At 38.7% G+C, this 22518-nt stretch overlaps 1 protein-coding gene across 4 annotated transcripts in view; it reads right to left on the bottom strand.

Annotated features, from left to right (window-relative positions):
- Positions 1-22518, bottom strand: part of tcf12 (transcription factor 12) — a 73106-nt gene that overhangs the window by 4604 nt on the left and 45984 nt on the right. For 3 of the 4 annotated variants that reach the window (XM_032523071.1, XM_032523089.1, XM_032523081.1), the window contains exons 9-17: positions 14810-14909; positions 14089-14228; positions 13529-13670; positions 13280-13344; positions 9623-9767; positions 5906-5979; positions 3249-3440; positions 586-697; positions 309-471 (exon numbers count right to left, since the gene is read on the bottom strand). In XM_032523071.1, coding sequence (XP_032378962.1) covers positions 309-471; positions 586-697; positions 3249-3440; positions 5906-5979; positions 9623-9767; positions 13280-13344; positions 13529-13670; positions 14089-14228; positions 14810-14909 — 1133 coding nt within the window. Of the gene's footprint in view, positions 1-308; positions 472-585; positions 698-3248; positions 3441-5905; positions 5980-9622; positions 9768-13279; positions 13345-13528; positions 13671-14088; positions 14229-14809; positions 14910-20349; positions 20617-22518 lie in introns of those variants that run through there. The other variant, XM_032523099.1, reaches the window with a different exon arrangement.

Genomic DNA, 22518 nt, shown 5'->3' with positions numbered 1-22518 from the left:
TGATGTCAAAATCCATCGTGCAGGACAAACATTTTGAGGTGTGTAGTGAAATTGTCTTTGAAATTATGTAATGCACAAATTAAGGTTATTGTTAGGAGACAACATTTCTCTACAACAGGTAGGCTACCGCTCAGGCCTTATCCTGAGAACCACAGGATCAATCCTCAAGATGAATTAGTTTAAACAGATTTAAGTTCAAATCATTTCCCCCCCCCCCCCCCCCACACACCCTAACCAACATCAGTTCTACCCAGATGATCTCACTTTTGAAAAATATTTTGTTGGTTTGTGTATCAACATGTTTTTACCTCGTGCGTGTGCCTGCTCTGGGTGTTCGCATTTCTCTTCTGTCGCTCTCATCATCAGACTTGTCATCGGTGGAGAGGTTATCGTTCATTTCATCCTTGTCCTGTTTCTCCACCTTCAGCTCCAGGGTGGCGGGCAACTGGCCAGCCAGGGCTGAAGCAAGACCTGTATTAGACAATGTAAATGTAAAGGTAAGACTGTATACACAAACTGAGCCATGCCCATAGTTGGTCAGCCATACAATGAGTTGATAAGAACGAGGGGTGGGGTGCATCAGACCTCGGAAGGTTTCCAATTGGTGGTGGAGCTCTGTGCTGGATGTGGAGCTGACGCTGGCCAGGCCTCCCTGGCTGTTGTTCAGGCTGGCAGCATCGTCAGTGTGGGCACCCCCCTGTTGCAACACAGACAGGAATCATTGTCAAGGAAGGAAGCAGACATTATCTGCAGACAATGCATAAAAATATATTTTTTGGCAGGAGGAGAGCTCTTAGTAAGAGCCTAAATTAGAGGAATAAACTTCAGGTGCCACTGCAGGTCAGATTCTGTATTATGATAGATTCCCACAAGTCAAGTAATTTAAATAAGGTTTTCACATGCTTTTTAATTAAGATTAGATGCTATTTGAAAGCCTGTATATATTGAAAGATTTAACTATTCATATGAAAAGCTATTTTTTGCAAACAGAGCATCAATATATCATATTCAGCCTGTCATTCCCAACACTGGAGGGTGCCTGAGTGATTTGCTTTAAAGTAGTTTGATGTAGAATGCATAACAAAGGGTGAAAAAAATACAAAATAAAAGCCACCTTTGTAACAATATGAAAATATATGAAAACCTCTTTGCTCCCACATGCTCAGGCCTAGCTCTCTGAAACCACAACTACGACCACGTCTGTTTCTCATGTCTTAAAGGAGACAAATGCTTCTGTGTTCTGTTTCAAAAGATGTCAAGCTAAACCCACTCAACAGTCTGCACATTTCCTTCATATTTTGTCCACATTCATAGCATAAAAATGGTCAACTCCCACTGTATCGTACCACAAAGTCCCTCCTTCCTGAGGTTCACCACATGTTCTGGAGCTATTTAATTTATCCTCTGAGAACCAGGGAAAGGCGGGGAAGTCGTCGCTGAGGGTGGAAGGTGTCCCCTCCTTTTCTTAAAGGAATGTGATCCCCAGTCACTGTTGGCCTCTGTTAACCCCGCCACCCCGAGACCCTCCCAGTCCTCAGCTCTACGCTAATCTTTGCTGTGCTCTCAACAGATGTCCAAACAACTCTTTGTCTGGAGGAGGAGGAGGGAAGCCGGGGCTTTGGCAAGAAAAGAACGCTGCCATTTTCATGGCTAGGCCTGATTACCATACAGCTGAGGAGCTCTATTTGGGTGGAGGCCATGGGTTCAGACACACGTTTCCAACGATTCAGATTTCCTGGGTTGTTAAACAGAAGTGATGAAAAGGGGTGGAAGGGGTATAGGGTGGGGTGTCAGCCAGAGTAAAAAGCCTGTGGCTGTGCTGTGCCGAGGCTGTTGAGCTCCGTCTGAGGGGACCTCTTCCCACACAGGAAGTGCTGTGTTAGTGCAGACACAGTATGTTCTATCTCACAGTCACAGTCGGTCAACATCAATGCCACAAATCAGCTCTCTGTAACAAATACATCAAACTGAGCTTTTCTGACAACCACAACAAACAGAGACAATTCAAAATATATTAATGTTGACAAAGAATATTTGAGTCCACAGACCAGAGAGGCATGGCAGGCATTAAAAAAAACCTTGATTAAAAGTTGGACAAAAATACAGTGCAGCTTTGATGATCATGCCAACAAAACCAGTGAAATCTTTTTGGTGAAAAATAAACATTACAATGTCTAAATGGAAATGTGTATTATTCTCCTTTGTGTTGCACTCAATTTGAAATGGGCATCAGAAAAAGATATTTATATTGAATATGCATTTCATGTCAACTGGATGCTTGGGCCTCGGTTATCAGGGAAAATATAACAGTACTACAGCTGAAAAAATAGTCGATTAGTTGATTAGTCCATCGACAAATTTATAATCAGCAGCTATTTAGATAATTGATTATCGTTTAAGTCACTTTAGAAGGAGAAATGTCAATTATTCCACTTTCCCAGTTATGAGGATTTGTTGCTTTTTGGTTAATGTGACAGTGAACTAAAAACGTTGGGGTTGATTGGATAAAACAAGCAATATAACAACATTATCTTTGGTTTAAGGAAGTTTTACAGACAGAACAAATACTTTTGTATCGCTTTACTTCTGGAAAACCAGATAGATCTCTGATCTTCATCTGAAGGTAATATCTAACTGAATATTAATCATGGGAGGATATTATTTTCATTCATAAAAAAATAAAATAATTAAATATGTTGTTGAATGTGTTTATGTTGAATTGTGACTATGACTTTTTCTTTCATCATTCACACATTAAACTAAAGCATCAGTTCTAATCACCTCTGGATTACAGAGCATTTTATTTTCCACTGCAGATGTGCCAAATCACTTGGCTCTTTAAAATGAAATACCTTGGATGGAGGATGGGTGAAGACATCATGATTCATACTTAGACCTGCATTCTCCTGTTTCTCAAAAGGTTTGGTGCAACACACATTGCATCCTATACCAAAACACATATTCACTCCATTCCGCCTGTTTTTCTCATTTCTCTTTTACCCATGTGTATACAGCCGCTCTCAAGAGCAAGGTGAGCCTTAGGCCAGCCATGACACTTATGGAAAATATGTCAGTATAAATTCAACTGTCCATGTGTGGAAAATGGCTAGTTTTTACACATGGCAGCAGACCTGTTTGGAACAAGTGGTTTGGGAAGTTTAACAAAAAACATTTTCTCCCTCACTTAATGAAATATCCTAAACGCAAATAAAATTAAAAATCTAAACATTTATATGAAGTTCTCATACCATCGCTGCTGTCCGACTTGGAACCAATGCAGAGGCAGGGAAGTTTGCTCCAAGGGCTGCTATTGGCCCATTTTGTGCCTGTCCCAGCAGACTGTGTATGTCGCTGGGCAGACTGGCGGTGGAGCCCACTGCATGGTTCCTCAGAACAAGGATTGCATCATCCAGTCTGTCCAGACGATCCTCCATTCGAGACTGGGAGGACCAGAGACGTTGAAGAGTGAAGGGTTAGGGAGAGGGAGAAGAGAGGAAAATAAGGACAGAGCAGCTTAGTATAAGCACATTAGGACAAAAATTGAAAACACTGATTGTATGGTGTGGACTTAAAAAGAAAAAGAAAACGTCTGAAACACAAGATAAAAAGGCAATTCAAATTCAAGATCAATTGAGCCGTTTAAGCTTGAGTCGTAAAAGTCAACAAATGCTTTTATTTCAGATCAACTGAATAAAGGACAGATGCACATCAGGAGTGCTTCAACAATTACAGTTTAGAATATAACATTTAAGCATTACTTAAGCTGATTACTGCAAGCTGGAGCGGCTAAAACATAACAGGACAATATGGCAACAAAGGCAATAAAAATGAAACTGCATTTCACTGTGAGGTATGTGGACTGCAAGTCCAAAAAAAAATGACCAAAGACGTATGGAACAAGTAATAAGTAAAGACTATCTAACGAGTACCTCGCAGACATCCTTTAAGAAAGACATGGCATCCTGGAGATGCTCATGTAACTGCTGATGAACTCTGTTTTTCTGGCAAAGTCAAATAAGAATAAGACAGGATTATGAAAAAGATCAGCATCTATAAATACTGGAAACACACTGTGGATAGAGATTATTTTTCTAAAGACACAGACAATAAGGGCAGGATTTGGAAGGAAGCACACAGATGCTGACCATTCATTTTGTAAGGATGTTTGCACATTTAATAACCCCTTCTACCATATTAACCATAAGTTCAAATCCTCCACATTTTGTTAAAAACAAAAAATGTTTCTTTACACTGTTGGTTCCAAAGTTGTGTATAATTTCTTTGTCAAAAATAAATGTAATTGTTGGTAAAAGCTGCCTTCTCCATTGTTGAGTATCAGCATTGAGTGATTTAACTTATATATGTATTATTATATTCATTATATCACAATACTCAAATGATACAAAGCCAGCTATTTTACAGAAATTTCTACAGATAACCAAATAAAACATATTCACTCACAATATGTAATTTTGACTGTAATCTGGATCCTAAACTTACATGTTTAGACAGTTCATCACGAATTCTTAGAACTAGGCTTGAAGCTTTCCAAATTCTCTAGTTCTTGAGTCAACTATCAGGAAACTGTGATCCATGCTTTTATCTCAAAACACTCTTAAACGGATCCTGAGATTATAATATTTGAACTGCTGCCAGTGGAATTATTCATTCATTAAAAATGAAAAAAAGAGTAATTGTGCATAAAGGTTACGCATTCTTCAGACTCAAAGGTATTAATTTTTACAGCTTAGACTTGAAAAAATATAAGTTATAAGTGACTTTCAGACATATGTAATGGCCCCACACATACAAAAGTTGTTGTTTTTCTACCAGCATTTCCATCACTGGCAAGATTTTTGAAACAGCTTGCCAGAAAGAGTTTTTTTCAGACTACTACTGTTAAAAAAAACTATCTCTTACCTCTTACTACTGCAAGTCTACAAGTTAAAGAAACCTATAAGATACAACATTAAATATATATAACTATAAGCACCACCTACTGCAGCGCTGCGTTGATGTTCCACAACATATCAAACAGGACATGAATTTAATTTTGTGCCACATCCCTTTTATCAGCAACAGCTAATTTTCAGGTTATCTGATTTTGTTGATTCGCATAGTTAGTTTCACTTGTGTCCTCTCATTTATCTTTGGTGACCATGAAGAGACAAAACAATGCTGGAGGCAGAGTGGGAAGAAACATCTAAATTGACTGGATGGGACTATTTGATAAGATCGCAACTGGAATGATTTTCACCTTTAAAAGTCGTATTCTGTATTTTGAGTTATTTTAAACAATGCAGCATCAAATCTTTATTTTGTATTTTAAATGATTGTAAATTGTTTTGCTACGACATAGACCATGGTCTGTATGTTTTGTTGTTTTTTGTCTTATTTGGCTTTATTGCTACATTTATATTTATCACGAAAAGCTGTTTGTACTTATATCTTCTTATACACGTCTTTTTTTCTTATAACTTACTGTTATAATAATATATTATAATTCAACACTTTTCTTTTATAATAAACCTCCAAACAGAAAATGGAAATTCATGACATTTTGCATCAGATAGAAGGCTGGATGAAAGGGGATCTGTAGCTCTGGTCTCATGGCAGCAAAGGAATCCTGGATAAGTTGATCAGCAAACAGCTGCCGCCCCCACACAAGCCCCCTAAACTAAACCCAACCCCCAACTGTCATCCCGTTCTGACCCATGACGTGGAGGACAGATGGCAAGCCCCAAGGGACAGGTATTGTTCAGTTTGGTTATTCCTTTACCCCCACCTTCCTCAGCAAAACATTTGTCAGACAGGAATCTCCCTGTAATGCAAGCTCAGTCCTTCATGGGTAACTTATCCAAAGTAAGCAACCATCATTTAAGACAGAGACATACAGGGAGCTTACCAGTGAGTGAAGGGAGTTCTCATAATTTGGAGAGGAGGGGCTCTGTCCACCAGCACGGGGCCACTGGTTAGTACCTGATAAAGAGAGGAAGAGATGTAGCGGAGGTCAGCATTAGCAATCCTCTGATTCAGTTTCCTACCAATATGGCTGATAGCTGTATCCTGCTCCACTGGGTACAGCAATACAAAAGCTAACTGACACACACAATAACAGGCAGTCATAACACACTGACATCCTGATTTTCTGGTTTCTTGTTGTTCTATGTGGGATATTTTTATCTTTTAGGGCTCAATTGCATCATTTCCTGATGGCTGGACTGCATCCTGACACATGAGCCAGCGGAGGCTTCGTCTAATACCCATTTCCACCCTGAAATGTACGCTGCATCTGCACATCAAAAAGCAAAGCAGTGAGAGGCTGGAGAACAATATAAGAGATCTGATTTTAGACATTTTCCTTCACACTGCCTCTTTCCCAGAAACGTTTAAGTCTCAAAAAACACATCAGGGGGATCAAAAAAGCAGTGTGGTTGAATAGTGTTTTCACTCATGGCTTTCATCAGTGTTCTTGATGAATATGCATCTGGATTTAAGTTCATAATCTTCCACAACAGTGTTGCTCAGTTATCTTTCTCTTCAGTTTTCTGTCAGTCAAACATCTATTTTACTGGTGATGTAGTGGTAGTACAGTCAGTTTGTGTTCATATATTTTCCAGCACTTCTGGAAATATCTGAGTGTCATTCATACTAAAACGACCCATGAAGCCGAATCTACTGCTGCACTTTTCTTCTTCTCATTCCAAATGAAAAATCATGAATTTGAATCATGTAATCTACATATATAGAGAAACCTAATATACTCTGGACTAGAGATTACAATTTACCTTTGGCTGGAAGAAGCTCACCGTGGACTTTCTACATGTACTTAAGCCAAAAAAATAAAATTTACGGGCCAGTACAGGAAAGCAAATCAAGCTGATTTGATCCGGTGTAAATTAGTGCTAAAGGAAAAGGAATCCACATCTGCTCATCACATTTCCAGTTCTGCGTTTCTTTCTTTCTATTTTCCAAAGCACAATCTTCCAAGGAACCTGCCTGCCATGTGCAACAGGAGGCATTGCATTATTTTTTATATATATATATATATATATATATATATATATATATATATGTATATATTATTTTATATTGCATTCTATCCTTTAGGGTGAATCGAAAAACTCAATAAAACATGCAGACCAGGATGAGTGGAAGCATTTACAGTATAGCAGAGGGGGCCTGGGGATTGCTGACTGTGATCAAATGTTATCTTTGCCTAATTTAAATAGTAATTAAAACGCTACAATGGTCTGAATGGCATTCTGAGTTCCACGTGTGAGTATACTGATGCAAAATTTGTACTCCTAATTGTTCACCGTTTCTTTTTACAAATCAAGGTCTGTGTGGTCAGACTAAACATAGTAATAAACCACTAAACTTAACATTATGGTTTTTAAAAGCATTACACTGACAGAGAAAGAGTAAACACCTAATGTATATTTTAGACACACCCTCCTTTAGCTCAGAAAAAAAAGTTTAAAATGTGCTTTTGCATTAAATCCTCACAATGAAATGTTTTACTAAACTTTCCCACTTAAGTTTTCATGTCTCTTTACTCTCACAGCCGCCTTGGCTAAATCAGACTTTAATTAAAATACTAGTAAAGTGACTTTGGAAGAGGAAATGAAAAATTCTCTGTTCTGCTTCGGCTTTCTCCCAGGTGAGTGAGACAGACACTCCACATGAGCCTCTGCTGGCTGGTGGCTATGAAAAATTAGCCCAGGGCTTTGGCTCCCACGTGCACCAGAGAGGGCTAATTGAACAAACCAGTCTTGAGTAATGTGCTGTATATTGGTGTTATCCTAATGATAAATGGATTTTTCAACAGCGAGGCAAATTTTGGGCCAATTTCAAAGTATCCCACTTTTTCTAACCCCAGAAGCATAATGAGGGTGAATAATTAGCAAAACCATATCCATTTCCTACAATACCAGACATATTCATCTTGCAGCATGCATTTTATTTCTTACATATATATGAATCCCATTAATTAAAAAAACACTGAACTTGTATACTTTATTTTTTTCCTATCATAAACAAATCTAGTAACATCACATACTGTTATAATATAATAGCACCCGTTCAATTTATGCACATATTACATGATAAACTAGACTATGAATTATTTTGTTATGCTGCCAGGTGTAGCATGCTGTACTGTAAATAGGTCAAAAGGGATGAACTCCCTATGTGAGGCCGTCATAGCCCTGATCATCAGCTGAGTCACATCCACCCTCCTTCACCCAGTGGCAGATAAACAAGGCCTTTTGCAGCCTGGTCTGGGTGTATGTGTGTTGGGGGGGAACAGCTGTCCATGGGGCAGGGAAACAGCTGAGGATGAGGGGGGCATACGTAGAGACAGCTGTCGTCACTCCGTTACCGCACATGACACAACTGCCTGCTAAAACAACACACTGGGCTTTCCTCTACTGTCTCCCCTGATTCACTTTCCATTACTCTCTCACCTCTGACAACACGTCTGACATATTCTTCTTATACACTTCTTTTTTTACGGTAAAAACCCAGTATATCAAAAACAGGAACCGTCTTTTTAACTACGGGTTGAAAGACAGGCTATGCACGGTTTTCCCCAGTTTGTACCATAATATTAATATAATTCAGGGGGAGGATTGTCTGTCCATAATCAAAAACCAAGCTGACATAAAAACACAAACAGCCAAGCACTTGTGGAAAAAAAAAGATTTTGTAACAATAAATCTACTCCTAAGAATTTGAGACCCACTTCAAACATTTTCATTACAAGATTTTCAAATCCTTCTGTACCCTAAAAGCCACAGCCATAGTCTTTTTCATCTACACTGTCATTCCAGGGCTTGTCAATAAAACTTAATTTCCATAACTTAAAAAAAAAGTCCTGTTTGAGTAAAAAGTTAAATGTTATTACATAACACTTGTCAGTTCAATTTATGAACATGAACAAAGACCCTCCTAAAAAGCTAAGAGCCAAAACTGGTCTGTGATGTCACTGGGAATCTATGTGGAGCAGCTCTCTCGGCCATGAAAATAAAGCCTATATCGTGGGTACAGGACCAGCAAGCGCAGATGTGACTTGCAATACTGATTCCATGCTTTTAGTTCACTTTGTTAACTCAAGGAGTGCAGATAGAATGCAGCTATTATAAATCTGGTACAAAGCGACTCTCTTTGCTTGAAATTAATGTTACATGGTCCCAGAAAAATACATTTTTTTTTAAATACTAAAAAATATGTTGGTACCTTTTAAAAGACTTGCCAGACTAAACTAAGCTTTCTTTTACAAGATCCCTGTTAAAAAATGGCATTAACTACCCTGGCATAGATAAAGCATGAAGAATGATTAGAGCTCCTTCACAACTAAAAGGGGTATTAAATTAAGTTTTAGGGAAATTTCACACTTCACTATTCTTAGGCTTTTATTAATACAACTAATGCACTGCATAGTAAAAGTAATGAAAATATTAGAAAGTCATTTTCCTGAAAGTCTCTGAATTAGTTTAGCTATTCTAGGTCAACGCCTAGTTCTAACACAATCTGATATAATTTATAAAGTATTCTATTCTACTGTTAATATCTGCACGGGAGGTGTGTACGAGATTAAAATCCAACATTGGTGCTCTACCTTGCCTTCCAGACGGGGTGCCGGCACCAGTCACCGTGGTACCTGCTGAGGCAGCACCTGCTGTGGCTGTTAGAGGTGAAGGAGAACCGACAGGTGTCGATGGGTTGGATGGAAAACTACTACTAGTGTGGTCAGGTGAGTAAATCTGGGGGAGCAGAGAGAAAGAGATATAAGTAAAATTCCTCATTAATGCACCATCAGGAGAGCAAAATAAAATATAGACAGTACATATATATATATATATATATATATATATATATATATATATATATATATACACTGGTTGCTGTTCTTTATATCTTTAACAGCTGTTACCATCTTCCAGCCAAAGTGTATCATTAATTATGGAGATTTTACTGCCAGGGATGTCATAAAAATGCTAAGTGCATACACATGAAACGTTAACAATGCCTTAACAAAATGATAAAAAATTTCACCTTTCACCTGTGTCTTGTTTTGTATCCACTTTGTAGTCAGTGGCAATCAACACCAAAAGTGAATACTGTATATCTTGATAGCACCTTTTATTTTTTTAATTAATGTTGCTGGATTAAAAAATGTGAACCTGAACTTTTAAAAACTGGACATTTGTTTTATTGTCTTATATGCAACAGTTATTCATGTCAACAAGTGTCAATTTATTGAAAAAGGTTTAAACAACCGTATGTGCATGTAACACAAATTAATGCTACACTGACACTTTACTTGGCAAATTAAAATATGTGGTTGGCTTTGTTTAATCTCCCTTATCAAGACAGGAAAAAGAGAATTGTATATAAAATGGACATTAATGATTAAATAAACATGCAAATAAGAAAATGCAGGTTGAATAACAGGTTGAATTAAGGTCACACTGTTAAGAGGTTGGTGTTGAACTGGCTCCAATTAAAATATAAGAGTAAAAAGAGAGTTTTCTAATTTTGAAAAAAAATGACTCATAGTTAGTTATAAAACTTTTAGTTGTTCTTTTTTGTTTCTTTTAGTTTTTAGTTAGATTTAGAGGGAAAATGTTTGTTTTTCACTTGTACAGAGAGTCACTCTGGTTATTATTCCTCTGTGGTTTCAAAAAGTGCAGACGCCCAACCTGGAAACCCTGTTAAGCCAACAACAGTAAATCTCAAAGGGCTGCATTCCAGCCTGCACCAGATCTTGTACTGTGGACCATATATCAACATCTAGTATGATTCAAATGCTGTTTATGTTTTCATGTTTCTAAACTCTATGAAGAGGACAACTGGAGACAAATGCCTTGGTTGATTTTGAGTTACTAACAGACAACTCACAATCACTTTATTGTGTCAATGTATCCTCTGCTAGGTTACACCGAGGTCAATGAGCTTTAGGATGACATGTCAATCACAAGGGAACGAGGAGATTATGTCTTCAAACTACCACAGGGATTTCATCTGTTTAAACAAATGCTGGATTAAAGCACAAACACATCCCTGATTCTCTGTTCCTCCTGTAAAAAGAGGATATTGTGCCATAATGGACCATGTCTCAGAGAACTCAGGGTATTACTGCTGGATCCTGTCTAATTAGCAGAGGAAAAAAACAGCAGATCCACAGAGATTTCTCCTCCAAGTTAAAATCAAATTTAGCTTGCAGGAAACCGTTCGACTTCTGCAGGGATGATAGAATGCACTCATTATTAATACTCTTCTTGTTCAATCTTGATCTCTGGGCTTTAGTTTTTCAATCAACTTGGAGTATCAGGATGGATGTTTCATTTAAGTGTGGAGGAGGGATTGACTGTTGTATAAAATTGAGGAATGACTATTTATGCTTTTCTATACTGAAATGTATCCAAATATTTCTCAGTTTCTCAAAAGCAAGCTGTTTATAACCGTGACGTCTGACCCGACAATATATATGACTTTCTTTTCTTCTCACTCACTGGCTACTAACACTGCATTCAAAGTGAAACATGGCTCATTTTACTGGAATAAATGAAAGCTCCGCCTCATCATCAGTCACGCTCCCCCAGGCGGCATGGAGCCAATAAGCACGGCCAATTTAAAAGGGCGGACAACAAAAGCTCTACAAAGGGTGGCCCGTGGAGTTGAGCCACAGCAGTTATAAACTCCCCTGTGCCCCCTGCTCCATCGCCCACCCCCACCCCAGTCCAACCGTGTCCATTTCACTCCAGCTTTGTCATGCTAATAGAATTGAGTCTGCAAATATAAAGGACTTAATTTGTTATTAACGTCCCTAAACTCTCATTTTTGTCTAGTGCAAAATATTCTTCCTAAACCTACAGCTTGTGCTAGGGTGTGTGAATTTAAAATTGTCTATACAACATTTTTAACAGTTTCTAAAAAGATTTTGGTGACATTGTAAGGTTTAGACTTGTAAAATCAAAAGCAGCTTGTAATAAAGCAGAATGTAGTCTGGTATATGGAAAGGCAGAATTGCAAATACAATCCTAAAGAAAACATGGTTGTTTGTCATATTTGAAGACATGTAAAGGCTGGGATAAGATAAGTAATGCTCATTATGTTATGCTACCTTGAAGTGAGGGATACTTTCTACACTTCTGTACAATTCAAGACATTTATTTCCATTTTGTTCAGCTGAAAGAGTTACCCTGTGTTAAGCTCTGTGTTTAGGCTAAATGTTAAACCTGTTGATGGTTTCTCCTAAATTTCCATTTTCATTTAATGGGCGAATTTCCGTCTTAGGTAAAAAAAAATTGAAGACTGAGTTAAGTTCTTTCCAATCCTACTTGGAAGCAAGTATATTGCTAAATAGTTCCTTGTGTACTGTAAATATGATATGAAGGAGCTTTAGGTCTCTGTTATACAGAATAGAGACCGAATCTAAGTAAAACCAATAGATAATCTATCAACTGATGTGTGGACTACTGTATGCAAGACATATTTCCTTCCATTATGTGAGCTACAGCAAATTAAACACTTTGATACTATGATATATTACAGGATGTCACAGATATTCATGGCTGGTTTTCCAAAGTGAAGTGTAATCCACTGGCTTTAGGAGTATTTTTTATGTACAATTCCCTTTCTTGAATGCTCTTAGTTTAAGCCCACAATTATCCGGGCTTAGCCAAAAACAAGTACAAACATGTCCTCTGGGCTTTTTTTTTAATCAGCAGTTAGTATAGCACTTAATTCCTTGCAGGAATACTGAGGTCACCTTCTTTAGAAAATAGAGATGGAAACATGCTATTGTTTGCGCTTCACACCCTGAGAGGAGGTCAGACTTGAGGGGATAGGCAGAGACTTCTGCGTGGTAGACAGACAAATCTGAATGTGTGTCCTGGTTATGATCAGGCTTTTAGAGTATGCTGGTTATGTTGCGCATATAAGCCCCATGTCATGGTTTCAAAAACCTGAATATGCTACCTGGAGTAGTCCAAAAGAAACCAGGATACTGTGGCAAGTAAACAAATTATCCAGGTTTCAGAACGTTTTTTGTTGGTACAGAACAAGCAACTGCACAAAGATTATCAGAAACTTGGATAATGTTAGATTCACGTATACTGGGATGTGAATGACCATGTTTCTCATGTTTGATGTAAACATCATTTCCTGAACCAGGACAAGACACAAAACCAGGATACTAGTGTGCTTGGAAACGCACTCATTGATGCTATGAATGAATAGTAAAATAAACTGAAGTCCAAGTTAAACTCACGGAGGCTAAAGCCTTGCCCAGTGCATCTCCAGTCTGTGAGCTTCCAGTGGCGTTCCCCCGATTTGCTAAGAAAACACAGAGGGAGGCTTTGTAACAGCAAACTCAAACAAATCACAAGTGGTAACGATATAGAAAGCAGCTGTCTAACTGCCTGCATCACTGTTTTTACAGAATCGATGTTCAGCGCTGATTGCTGTACATCTGAGGCCCTTCTGAGCAGGTAGCTGAGCTGTCAACACAAGAACGTACCCATGGCCCCGTCGGCTGAGTTGATGGACGGGGTGTGCGCTGCGTTGACGAATGGTGAAGTGCTGGCATTGCTTCGGCCGAAGCTGGACATGGGAGGAAGACTGGCATTCATGTCTGGAGAGACTGAGTGTGCAGGGTAATTCTGGAGAACATATTTAAAAAAAACAAATACATAAACACTCTATTTTCAGTCACAAGAACTTATTTATTCTCTGAATTCTAAATTCTCCTTGACATCTTCCAGGCTGCGGAGAGAAAAACGTACTAGGGCACAGGGATAAAGAGAGGGCAGGCAGCATCTGCTGGCTCCCCGGGATGCCCAGCCAGCTGAGGCAGGTGGAGATCAAACCCTGACAAAAAGGGTCAGCGGTGTCTTCACTGATAATAACCAACAACTTAAGACACACCCAGTCTGACTATGAGTGGGTGAAGTACTGAAAAACAATTGACATGCTGTATGTGCTTACCAATACCTACGTGTGATACAAGATTAAGCAACTAACAATCATTTATCACCTGTCTATATGCTTAGGTATTACCAGCTGAGAGGTGCTGCTTACCAAACGGTCGTGCGAGTGCAGGCTGCTGTAGTTTCCTGACTGTGGCATGTGAGATGAAGATCCGGCGAGCATTCCCCCATAGCCAGGCTGACTGATCCCATTGGTTGAGTTCCAAGGGTCAGATGAACTGTGGGTACCATCTAATGATAATAAATGAATAATTTAAGTGTATTATTGTATACAACATGCCCTTTAGTTTTGCCACAATGCCAGACAGCGGCTAACCTCCGACCCTACACTACTAAAGTTGGGATCCTTTGGCTCTTGGAACTAAAACATGATCCTCATCCTGAACACAGCTGAAATAACACAAAGACAAAAACCAACAAAGAAGTCACAGTGAAATGGATACTAAACACAGGCTATGTATTACTAAATACTAAACAAAAGCGGTGTGGCAACATCAAAATGTCAGTATTGAAAGTAGTTTGGTTCAATATTCTCGCCTTTGGTATGTCATTGTGATAATTGACAAAATGATAATAAATTAACGATTGAATGATTAATGATATTCTTAAAAACAAGCCCCATGAAAACAAAACACAACTTTAAACTTTGCACAGACTGGAATTTTACCTTGTTAATGAAACACAGACTTTACAAACTCTAGACAAGACTCTAGAATATAAGAATATATTTTTGGAAACCACTGCTGTATGAATAAGATACTCCTATGATCCAATACTCCATAGTAAACATGGCAACTCGCTTTTGAACTTACCAAAGAAAGTGCTTGCAAACATACTGCTGGAGGGTTTAGGAGAAGAGTAGGAAGGTGAATCTCTATTGAAGTCTTCCGAGTTTGGAGATGGTGCGTACACCTGCCATGAGAACATAAATATTAGTAGAAAGTATTATCAAGCATAATGATGCTGAAACCGATAAACAGCACCAGCTTTCAAATCTTAATTCCTATAAAGTATCACAATTACGATTTTGGGTATATAAAGGTATGTGATCTCCCACGCACAAGTAAAAACACATGTGCAGATATGACCCTAAAACAACAAAAACACTTTAATGACTAGCAAGCAATCAAGCTCATGATGCGAGCAGTGGATTATCCGCGGTATTTGCATTTCAGATCAACTCGACCTCTAATGGAAGTATAATGATACCCGCTTACATGCATAGAGTAAATGCCTGGCAAATTAAGCATTCCCAGAGAGGCAGAAATCAAATAGGTGGTACAAAAACTGCCTGCTTTGATTTCTGTATGTTTGTTGGTGGTGGTACAGTTAAAGGAGAGGCACAATGGACATGCTCTGTGTGTGTGTGTGTGTGTGTGTGTGTGTGTGTGTGTGGTGTGTGTGTGTGTGTGTGTGTGTGTGTGTGTGTGTGTGTGTGTGTGTGTGTGTGTGTGTGTGTGTGTGTGTGTGCGCGCGCGCGCGCGCACGCCTCATGCTATGCGAGACGATCAAAGAGACTGGAAGCCAAATACCAGTGATGTGGTCCCTGACTTCATCCACTCCAGATGGAGAGAGAGAGGTGAGGTTAAAGGAGATTGACAGAGCACGAGAGAGAGAAGGTTTGAACAAATTCTCCCTGCTGCAAGACAGGACTGGATGATGATGACCCCACCATGGTGTAACACTAATCAGAGCCAGACCTGCCAGCTCGATTACACCTGCACATTTCCAGCCTGTGTCTCAAACCGAAAAAAAAGATGAATCCCTCTTTTAATGGCCTCATATTGCACTCAGATGTTGGCATCATTACAGCTCACTACTCAAAGGTTGGTTGCGGATGTGAGGACAGTCACAAAAGGTTGTTTACTCGCTTAAGTTGTTTTTATGACACAGTGCTAATGGAAAATATGCCACACAAGCAAAGTATACAGTATAAATTCAATCACTTGCTCGCACACACAGCACACATGTGAACACAATATTAATATAGAGTGTAGCTGAAGTGAGATTCAGTGCTGTTGGGCTTTGCTGAGAGAGCTGGACTCCAGCATGTTGTTCTCTGGGTATGTAATTAAAGTGCTCTGGGAGGGGTGGAGCTCTCATGGGTCTTCTGGATTACACATGTGCCCAGGGTTGATAGTAGTTCCATGGAGATCTCAAGTTAGCCCCGCAGAGGAGGCTGGGCTTTTGTCTTTTGCCTCTGTCAGACACTCAATGGGCAGCATATGGCAGTGGATAATGCTAATTGTTCTTTTTACCCTGGGATAACCAGTCAAAGCATTAATAAACCATACCAAACACTGGGTGCCTCATTCCGCCAGCCTATGGAAGAGAGGGCCCACCTGGGTTTCCTTTTACAAGGCCATTAATTAAAACCCGTCACTCACACGGATCAGCACACCAGTTGTTTGAGCATCAGCAGATTTTTAATCAAAAAATAAAAATAAATTCCCTGAAAGCTTTCTCTCACCAGGGTTCACATATACTAAATGCTCCCTAGCATAACATGTGTCTTTGTATTACAAATGCACAGCAATAAAATCAGTCAACACCAAAGTTGCATTAAGTTAGCTGCTATTGCAGGCCCAGGTTTGACTCCAACCTGCAGCCCTTTGCTGCATGTCCTTCCTCCTCTCTCTTCCCTTTCATGTCTTCAGTTGTCCTGTCAAATAAAGGCCTAAAAAATGGCTAAAAATATATAATATATAATATAAAAATATATGTATATAATAGCTGCTATTTATGCATCAACAGTTATTCACATTAGGGAAAGATATTGCAGAAAAATTAATGACAATAATTGAGACTATTCTTAATGTCTCAGTGAATCTCTTTGAAGTTCATGTAAACAAGCAGTAAACTTACAATGAGGATGTAACTTAATAACAAGAAAGGAAGGGAAATTTATAAAATAAATGAAAACTGAGGAAAAATCTGGCTAATGGCCAAGAAGTTTCAAGAGAAGAGTTCAAAGGCACTTTTAATGGTGTGTCCTGTTTTTGTGCTGTATGTCATTATTTGAAATCAAACCATATCTCTGGGGCATTTATGTTTCAAGTCCAAATCTAATACACTTACGAGGCTTACTATGCACAACAGACACAATGCCTCTTCAAACAACTGCTCCGCTCAGCCTGTTGGGAGGGGCGTTGTTCAACATTTGTGTGTGATACTTGCCAATGCTTTATGCATGCATTAAACAAAGGTCTCAGGGAGAAAAGACCAACATTCACTGATGAGACGTTGTTGATCAATGAAGTTAGTTAAGTTAGTTTGGTATTAGAATGTGTTAAGCAAGATGCAATTGTTCCCAACGCTATGAGCTCGACAGGAACATGTCTTAGTTGGTTGAGTTTGAAAAAACGTCCCTTGTAAAAATCTTACTGTCCTAAAATGATATTAGCAATGAAAGGCAATATGTCACATAAACATATAGAGCTTTTAAAATTACAATTATTCAGAATTTCAAAAACCTGTTTAGTTTACTTTCATGGAACTAGAACATTTTTAATTTAAACAGTTCACAAATATAAATACAGATTAGAATAAAATAATAGATTATATAAAAAAATGTAAAAAAAATAAAAAATATATTTTATTAACTAAAGTCAAATCACATAAATATGCATGTGGATACTTTAGTAGTGTTATAATAGAAACAGAAGATCCAACATGTTTGGTTTCCTTCTTATTTAGCAGTGCAGTAAAATAAGTTATCCAAGTGCACATTTTGACAGCAGAGCAGCCTGCTGGGAGTCAGGTTCTCTAAAAATAGAGCAACCACACTGCAGAATAACACCTTCCAGTCGTTAATACCAGTATGTGTGACTGATGTGTACATATTGTATAGAGTATATACTAGACCAACACACACGCACACACAGCAGCACCACCACCACCACTCTACCCCTACTCTGACTTTCTGTTGCATATGCATATGGATGTTTCAGTGCATGTGCAACACATTTAAGGATTAGCTTCTGATTAGCTAACTTCCACAAAGCATGGTATAACCTGTTGCACTACAAAACAACAACAGGCCCCTTAAAGAGCATATTTTGTCTCTTTATTTTATGACATTCCACTTATGGGGGAAAAGCTTCCTGTTTAGCAACACAAGGGGAAAAAAGGCTCTAACAATCACTGCAGCGCTTTCATTTTCCATCTTTTTTATTTCACTAATGGAAGAAACGGAAGAAAGATCACTGAGCTGCTCCATCTGTATTGGTTCTGTTCCACCAGCTCACAAGCCAATAGCACACTGCAAATTCTCCCAGTGCTCCAGATGGTGAGCTTGCTATTAGAGCCCAACCGATATATCAGCGGGCCAACATTATCGGCCGTTGTTAGGCCTTTCTACTATTGGTATTGGCATTTCTAATGGCCAATAAAAAAATATATATATATACACATATATTAGTATATATAGTGTATGTATACACACATAAAGTATATATAATAAAGTATTTCTGATTCTGTTTCTGACACACACACACACACACACACATATACATATTTAAAACATTTATTTATCAGAATTTTGATTCTGATAAATGAATGTTTAAAAAATAAAATAAAAACAAACGGTCAACCATGTTATGAGTGTTGGTGTTGCATTGTTTGTCCATCAGAGGGCGGTTTGCAATGTCCCTGTTGGCAAAACTGATTAATTTTTTTTGTGGTTTTGTTCAAAGGACTTTAAGTTTCATATCTTATATTTGTATTTTTATACATTTTATTTATCAGAACTTTTATGTATTTTGATGTGCCTCTGTTCTGTTGTGACAATAAAACAAATTATTTTAGTACAACTAATAAATAACTACAAATAACTACTGTTAGGGAAATCTGTTTATGTTTTGTTTCTGTATTTTTTTTCTCAATATATATCGGCCGATATTTCGGATTTTTAAATCACCAAATATTTGTGTTGGTATTGGCCTTAAAAATCCTTTATCGGTCTGGCTCAACCTGTTATGCACCTCTGAATTATAAATTAATGAGAATGAAGTGGATGCAAATAATAAATGCCACCTTTTCTTTTTTTCCTTGCAAGGAACACAGAAAAAAGAGTGACTTCCAAAGTGCTTTTGATGATTAAGTTTGCCCGTTCTGTCCACGTGCTATCAATTTTCTCCGCATCACCAACTACAACACAAGCCTGTTAATACTTAATATGAAAAAGATCAAAGTTATCAGCGGGAACAAAGAGGAAATGCTGTAACAGGTTATATATAAGAGTTGAAAAACAAGCATGAGTAAAATTACCTTTTCAATACAATATCATAAAAAGTCTATCCTCTTTATTATTCCATCATGTACCCTTCATATAAAAACAAAATTGCACATGCAATGACAGGTGGCAATCTGCCTGTGTAATTTGCTTATGGCAGGCTCATCACTTAAGGATTACTGAAATGCACTACAGAGCTCATTCAGCCATTGTCAGAACTGTGTCCTTGAGCAGATTCATAGGCCCACTGGATTAATTTTTATGATAACATTGACCAAAGAAACAGGAGGAATTATTTCAAAAAGAACACATTCTAAAAAGTTTCTGCATCACACAAGCAACCTATCAATAACTTAAGTTTGATTCAAAACTCATTAAGTACAAGTGCAGCGCGCACACGCACACACACGCACACACACACACACACACACACACACACACACACACACAGAACATTTTGAGAGCAACAAAAATCAAAGAGATCATTACAGAGAAGTTCAGAAATCACATTAGGCTTCCTGTGGTGTCAAAAATGCGAATGTGATTAAATACAGATGGAATAACAGCAACACTGGTGCTTAGAGCTCAATCTGCAAACAGAAAAGTCTAACCTCAACAGGCTGCCTTTTTCCCTTAATCATTCCCAGACTCCCACTTGTTATTATTTCAACCCAGTCTCAGAACTGAAGCAACAAGCCAGTAAAAATAAATCCAAGGCTGCAAAAAACTTTTTCTGCCAAAACGTTTAATTTCTGTGTATGAGAAAAAAGTTTTTTAAATGGCATAACTTTTCTTAATGCGTTGTCCAGAATATGAACTTGTTTGTGCACAGCTGGGGTATATAGCAGCATACCAAGTTTAAAGCAAAACACTTGAATTATTAAATTCTACTGTCACAGAGCTTTAACTGATGTAATAGAAATGGAGAAAGGAGCCTCAGGCACATGCACTCACACACACAAGAACACAGTGCTTTTATGTTCAAATAAATCAAATACTAAAATGATAAACAGGACAGTCAGATGAACAAGCAGACTGAGACCAACAGTCACACACACACCACACTTCTTCTAGGTCTTCTCTGTATAATACACACACATTCTTAAAGAGACTACTCACCGATTTCCCGTTGTAGTAATACATTAAAGAGTTACTGCCCATTCCTGGGACAGGGTAGGCGCAATACATTATAGCTTTAACAGTTTAAGTGATACAAATACACTACAGCAGCACACTAGCTTGCTCTCTCATACATCCAAGCCGTTCAAAAAGGTCTAATAATTCTTCCAGTACTGGCCTCCACACAGACCCACTCAGAGGAAACTTATGCAAAGTAGGGCTGTGCCATTCCACACTGTGTGAAGGGGGTGGCTGTCAGAAGGAGTGGCTCATATGGTACATCCCTCTCTTAAAGCCTCTAAGTGCTGAGGCAAAGAGGAAAAGGAAGAGGGGGAGGGGAGGGGAGTGTAGAAAAGATAAAGCAAAGGGGGCGGGACAGAAAACAAATGTGTGAGCGGATTTTAAAAAGTAGCAGAGTAAAAAGAGATTAATTTCAAGCATAAAATATTTCTGCAGGGAAACCCCAGCAAACTGAAACAAAAATAATTTCATTCAAAGCTGGATTTCATTAATAGGTGAAATTAAAAGGAGTCCAAATGAGTGCATAAATAGTGTGAGCCTGTTCTCTTCGACACAGTTTAATCCTTCTTTGTGTCTTTGTGATGATTCAACGACTTTAGAGGCAGGGAGGAAAAATATGTCTTTTTGTAAGAACGTAAACTTCTGGCAACACATTTAACCTGTTTTCACACGTGGCTCACATGCACATCAGGAGTCATTAGTAAGAGAATGTGAAGTCTCAACATGGGCATAAGGCCAAAAATCCATGAAGCCAAATCCAAATCAGAGGAAACAAAAGATGAACAAACTGTATTTATGAAATGGGAAATGAGTTTTGGTGTTGGCAGAGTGAGACCTTTAGCTGAAGGGCCTGTAAACACAGAGTTGTAAAGCATGCAACAGCTGCAAAGGGAAGCTGGCTCGTGACGTTGAAACATGAAAATAATGCTCCATTTCCTAAACCCTGGGGGCCTCAGACGGGGGGGTACACAGGGGGCAGAACATCGACAGCCATTTTACCATGGTTTACTGTCACTGTGAGCCACACCGCTCCCCATTAACTTTATCATGTAGGAGGAGGGGGAGTAGAGGAGAGCAAACGAGAGGAGAAAAAAGGAGAGGAGGAGAGGATAGATACCATATTCCAGTGAGAGCCCGGTCTGTCCTGTCTGACTGGAGCCTTTCATGTCTGCCACTCGAAGCTTCCTGGACTAAACACAGGCCTGTGGACTCATTGAGAACATTATTATAATAGAGAGATGAAAGCTTCCACTTCCCGAAGAAAACTAGGCCTTTATTATGCTTTCCCTTTTAGTGCTGTTATTATTTATCCCTCTTTCTTCTCTAGGACTCTTTTAAACTCGTCCAAAACACAGGCTCTACATGCGGTTACTGCTTTATATCTGGCGCTGTTTCAAGTTGAGGCTTTAATGGAAAATGGTCATGATAGAAGTGTTTGAAGGGGTCTAAAACAAGTCCAGACATACACCATGGTGTTGCAAGGAAAACACATGAAAGTGGGAGAAAATAAGCATTCATTTGGGAAATGATGTACATATACTGTATCGTACCAGTGCTGGCTGACTCTGACACTGCGCCCATTCTTTTGATACTAACTCTGCAGGAGACAGAGAAAATGTTTTATTTAATCAAACTGAATGAATCTCAGTGATGGATTCAGTGCTTCAGTCTAGGAGGTTTTCCGACTGTGAGGCGAGAGTTGAAGAGGGGCGTGGAGGGTAAGGCGTGAGGCAAAATAGTGTGGGAGGTGCAGGGTGCATGCTGGTGTTGTAAAAACAACAGCAAGTAAGTTATTGTAGTGCTTTGGCTGGTTTACCAACACGGTCAGCAGTTGGAGCAGCAGCAGTGGCTGTGACACAGCTCATAGAGGCTGTCAAGGTACTTTGAAAGCCTTAGCAGCTTGACAATTCATTTGCACTCCTTGGAGTCATAACTCAGTCAACTCCGAACACACAGACATGATACACATATTTCTAGATTCAGTGTGACTGTAAATGTTCATGAATGTCATTATACCTGATGTCTATTATTAAAAAAAATCCATAAATCTGCTTAGAAAGAACATGTTTATAACTCAAGTACTTCTGAGAATCATCATGTTTTCAAGTTTTTTTTAATATCAAAGTAATCCAGTGATAGTTGCATACA

Source organism: Etheostoma spectabile, chromosome 1 (genome assembly GCF_008692095.1).
Source record: "Etheostoma spectabile isolate EspeVRDwgs_2016 chromosome 1, UIUC_Espe_1.0, whole genome shotgun sequence".
Classification (NCBI taxonomy): Eukaryota; Metazoa; Chordata; class Actinopteri; order Perciformes; family Percidae; genus Etheostoma; species Etheostoma spectabile.
The sequence above is the reverse complement of the archived record's forward strand: the minus strand, read 5'-3'. Positions and strand labels throughout refer to the sequence as shown.